The 5,330-nt window shown below is 43.8% G+C and overlaps 1 protein-coding gene across 1 annotated transcript; it reads right to left on the bottom strand.

The window, feature by feature from the left end:
• Positions 1–905: 905 nt before the first annotated feature.
• LOC148686122 (uncharacterized) lies at positions 906–4,217 on the bottom strand. Its single transcript, XM_088665486.1, has 2 exons — positions 1,526–4,217; positions 906–1,196 (listed from the first exon to the last, which is right to left on the bottom strand). Exons 1-2 carry the CDS (start codon positions 3,976–3,978, stop codon positions 977–979), a joined length of 2,673 nt encoding a protein of 890 aa, XP_088521612.1. The 5' UTR covers positions 3,979–4,217; the 3' UTR covers positions 906–976.
• Between the last annotated feature and the right edge of the window lie 1,113 nt (positions 4,218–5,330).

Here is a 5,330-nt window from a genome sequence, read left to right as displayed (position 1 = left end):
CCGTTCGACAGCAAGAGCAGTTCAACAGTGGGGGGTCTCCCTCGGAAGGTTGTAGACTCTCCTTCCTTGGAGGTTTTTAAGCAGAGGTTGGATGACCATCTGTCATGGATGTTTTAGTTGAGATTCCTAGGCAACCTTGGCTCTCCAGATGTTTTGGAACTACAACTCCCATGATCCCCGACCACTGGCCCTGTTAGCTAGGGATCATGGGAGTTGTAGTTCCAAAACATCTGGAGAGCCTGGACTAGATGATCCTCAGGATCCCTTCCAACTCTATGCTTCTCTGCATCTATCTCTATCTATCTATCTATCTATCATCTATCTTACTTTGTCTCTCTCTCTCTCTCTCTCTCTCTCTCTCTCTCTCTCTCTCTCTCTCTCTCTCTCTCTCTCTCTCTCTCTCACACACACACACACACACACACACACACAGAGAGAGAGAGAGAGAGAGAGAGAGAGAGAGAGAGAGAGAGAAATTTGTTGTGTTTTTTGTTTTTAAAGCTGCTGACTTTAAACCAAATGGAGCCAAAATAGCTGTTCCCAAATCGCTGCCAGTGAATGGGTTGGTGAATTGAGTGCATCGGTTTTGGCCCACGGCCAGATTATACAAATGATTTCATGAAGAAATCATTCTTTACAAGAAAGAAGATTCCACCTAAACATTAGGAAGAACTTCCAGACAGTAAGAGCTGTTCGACAGTGGAACTTGCTGCCAAGGAGTGTGGTGGAGTCTCCTTCTTTGGAGGTCTTCAAGCAGACGCTTGACAGCCATCTGTCAGGAATGCTTTGATGGTGTTTCCTGCATCCCACAAACCCCTTCTCAGGCAATTCACAACATACACAAAAACATACATAAACAACTTTAATCAACCACCCAAAAGTCCCAGCTTGCCACGAAGATCCTGGAACTTCTCTCTTGGCAGGGACATCTGTTAGGACATCTGCAGTCATCTGGTCAGTGTTGCAGTAACACATTTCAACAAGTCCATCCTCGATCACCTGGCGTATGTAGTGGTACCTGACCCCAATGTGTTTGGTGCGTGCAAGGAACTTTTCGCTTTGTGTCAGCTTCATACTGCTCTGGTTGTCCTCCATCAAGCTGACAGGTCCCTTCCTTGGCACGCCAAAGTCCTTCAGGAGTTGATCCAGCCAGGCGATCTCTCTGCAAGCCTCCGAAGTTGCAATGTATTGGGATTCTGAGGACGATAAAACTATACATTTCTGTTTATAACTTCCCCATGCAATAGCTCCGTCCCCATACATAAAAACATAACCACTGGTGGACTTATAATCCTTATTATCCCCAGCCCAATCCGCGTCAGTATACCCAAGCAGTTTAGGGTCTCTGACGGCTGGCAGTTTTAATTTACAGTCCATGGTTCCCTTTAGATAACGAACAACCCTCTTAACTCCAGCCCAATCATGCTCAGTGGGACAACTTACTTTCCTACTTAGGATCCCCACTGCACTTGCCAGGTCAGGTCTGCATGTGGTAACCAAATACAAAAGTTTGCCGACCGCTGACCTGTATTGCGTGTTGTTTGGCAGCAACTTCGAACCTTGTTGATTCTTCAAGAAGTCTGTGGCCATCGGTGTCGCAACTGGGTGTGCATCCTGCATCTGCATGCTTTCAATCAGTTCAGTTATCTTTTGCCTTTGGCTGAGTAAGAACGATCCATCCTCTTCTCTCTCAACTTGAATTCCCAAGTAGTATTTCACTTTTCCTAGTTCCTTGACCTCTACTTCCCTGTTGAGGTGTTTGACTATGTCTTTATAGTCCTTCTCATTTGACGTAGAAATTAAAAGGTCGTCAACAAAGGCTAAAATGTACGAAAACTGTCCATCCCTTTGTTTGGTGTACAAGCACTTATCAGCAGTCCCTTGCTTGTACCCAAGCTGCACCAGCATCTCATGAAGTTTCTGGTTCCAAGCCCTCGCTGCTTGCTTCAAACCATAAAGTCCTTTCTGCAGCTTGCACACTAGATGTGCCTCATTTGGTTTAATGAAACCTTTGGGCTGCTTCATATAAATCTGCTCAGAAATTTCGCCATGAAGAAAGGCTGTCGCAATGTCAATATGGTAAACCGACATTTGCTTAGATGCTGCAATACTTAAAAGTAGTCTGACACTGCTGTATCGAACTGTCGGTGCAAACACTTGATCGTAATCCTCACCATACTTCTGGGAAAAACCTTGTGCCACAAGCCTAGCTTTGTAACGTTGCACCTCCCCTTCTGAACCCCTTTTAACTTTGAACACCCATTTACTTCCAATTGCTTCCTTACCAGGAGGTAGTTCTGTGAGTGTCCAGGTCCTGTTCCGATGAAGTGCATCTATCTCCTCCTGAGCAACTTTCCTCCAGAGACTGGCTTCATCCGGTGGCATCCTCTCTATCTCTTCCCATTTGGAAGGTTCCTGTGGAGACGCCGACCTTGTAAGGTAGGACAGCCGTAATGGTGGAACACCTCTGTTGGTTCTGGATGAGTGTCTGACCTCTGGTCTTTCGACCACATCAGCTTCCTCATCCTCCTCCAGCAGTGGCATATCCCCATACAGCTGCTCCTCATCCTCTTCGTCTCTGGTGCTGCCAGGGGCCTGAACCTCCGCGTCTTCTCGGGTGTCACCTATAGGGGGTGCTACGACACTAGAAGGTGGATTAGTGCTTTGTATTGGTTCAAGAGGATAAAATACAAACTCCTCACTTGTTGGTTCCAGACTTGCTTGATCCCTTTTGCTTGGTTGGGCCATCCTTGTAGACTGGTTCCGCTGGTTCTCTGAAATATTAAGCTCATATACACCATCCTTTAGTGTGCCCTGAGCACAAACTTCATCATGCTTAGTCACAATACATTGCCCTTTTTCAAATGTAATTTTAAATCCTTTCCTGTCCAAACTGGAAACACTCAGTAAGTTGCAATTGAGTTTTGGTGCAAACTTAACTTCAGTCACTTTTGTATTAATTGTCTCATAATCTACGTTGAATTGCAAGTTCACAGTTCCTGCACCAAATGCCTTTACAATGTTGCCATCAGCGATCTCAATTTCAGAGGATTCATCATTATTAATCTCATTAAAATACTCCTTTTCATAACAGAAATGAGAACTCGCTCCACTGTCAAGAATCCACTTATTGCGCTTATTTTCACGATTCTGGACAGCTAGACTCCTCTCCTGCATCAACATGGTTTGCTCACGACTCCCCTTCTTAATGCCTTGTGGTTTTGAGGGGTGGGATTCAACTTCATCCCCATTTGAACCCTTGCAGTTCCTTGCTATGTGGTTTTTCCCATTGCATTTAAAACAAATTATTTCTCTAGATGTCTCTCTGGACTTTCCAAAATGCTTGGATGCATAGCTGCTATCCTTCCTCCTTGGATTCCTTTCTTGAGAATCAAGGCTATCTCTGCATTCCTCTCTTAAATGGTTGATAAGCTCATTAAAAGTTAAATCCTTTGTGTGATCCATTATACTTTTAAATGGAGCAAACGTAGGTCCCAATGATGCAAGCATAAACGTTACTTTAGTCACATCATCAAAGGCTCTGGGAGTAAAGGCAATTCTTTGAACAATCTCAGAAAAATTCTTAAAATGCTCTGTAAACTCTTCTCTAGAATTCATCTTCAACTTGAGTAACTTATCCAACAAATATCTATAGGAACTCTCCGTAGATTGTGCATAAATGCGTTCAATGTCCTCTAGGATCTTAGATGCATCATCTTCAAAATTTATCATCGATAGATGCTCATTCCTCAAACTGCTCAAAATTATGTGCTTGGCTTCATCATTTTTAATACTCCAAGCTTCTATCTTGGCTAAAGCTTCTGCATCGGTTCCTGTAGGCTTTTCTTCCTTAATGGCCTGCAGAACACGCCTAGCAGCAAGATAAACTAAAATGCGCTGCTTCCACTGCACAAAATTATTGTCATCCAGCAGCATAAGACTTGGTCTTGCCTCACTACCAAAACTGGAGCTTGCCATCTTAAAACTTCAAAAATTTCCAAAATTTCCAAAATCTTTCAAAAATCAAAATCAAAATCTCAAAAATATCTTCACTACCTCTGAGCTTTCTCAGTGCTGTAAACTCTGAGGGAGGGGAGGGGTAGTTAATCCCCCAAGCACACTGCAGAACAAAGAGACCATGTGCTCAACCAGGAAACTCTAACTGGAAAAATCCTACACAGCTCAAAATCACAATCCAAATCAATCCTTCAAAAATACACAAAATACGCAACTCTGGGCCGTAATAACCCTATGTGGGAATGTTCAGGAATGTGGATGAGGAGATATTGTTTAATATATCCTATCCCCGCTTGCGCTAGCAAGCACCAAACTTTAGCAGAGTAAAAACATTCCCCTTTTGCAAAATACACAGCAGAAAAACGTTTGCGCAGGCTTGATTTAAGCCACTAAAATAAAGTGTATTTTCCTGGCATTTCCCCTTTTTCCCTCTTAAAAGAAAAGACACAACACAATGCTCATAAAAGTATAAAAGATGTTTACTTACAAGCATCTCGAGGTACAGCACACTCAAGAGGTAGACTTGCTTAGTTAAAAGGTAATATATACATTGTGAAGTTCACTTATAAGAAGTGAGACTCCATCTCATCTCTCTCTCTAGGCTGGAGGCCTTGAGGGAGAGACTCACTAAGATGTGTGTAGTCCAAGAGGTCTGGTCCAAGAGAGGGAAATGGCTGTTTCCTTCAGAATTTATGTGCCACTTCCCCAACTCATTTGCATGTGAAGGAAGAGGAAACAAGGCTTAGTCATATCCTCCTCCTCAGTCCTCCAAGTGGACTATCTAGGGATTGTTGTGACTTGACTGCACTTAACCCTTTGCATCCCACATTTCCTGCTTGGCAGGGGGTTGGACTGGATGGCCCTTGTGGTCACTTCCAACTCTATGATTCTATGATTCTAAGATTCTTGTGCCGCGTTGTGCTGGTGCACAAATGTGCTTCTGTGAAACACTAGCAAGTGCTAACTGGGGCTGACAGGAGTAATACCATCTGGAGGTCACCAAGTTGGGGAAGTTTGGACTAGGGTTAAAGGAATGCTAGCCTAGGAGTCCATAATTATGTCTGCCCTTGCCTGGTCAACAGAGCAGGATCCCTTCCGCTTTCAGATTGAGCTTTTCCAGAGATTAGCTGGTCTAGATTTAAGATGAGGCCTTCTCCCACCACCACCCATACCTGGAAAGCATTGCAATGTCTTGCTTCTTCCCAGATTGATACTGATGAGCAAATACTGCATGCCATTTCCGACCATGTCCCCATGATGTGTATTATTATATAGCTCACGTGCCCTGTGTGCTTGTACACATGCCTATAATG

Source organism: Zootoca vivipara, chromosome 3 (assembly GCF_965207765.1).
Source record: "Zootoca vivipara chromosome 3, rZooViv2.hap1.1, whole genome shotgun sequence".
NCBI classification, from domain to species: Eukaryota; Metazoa; Chordata; class Lepidosauria; order Squamata; family Lacertidae; genus Zootoca; species Zootoca vivipara.
This window is presented reverse-complemented; position numbering and strand designations above follow the sequence as displayed.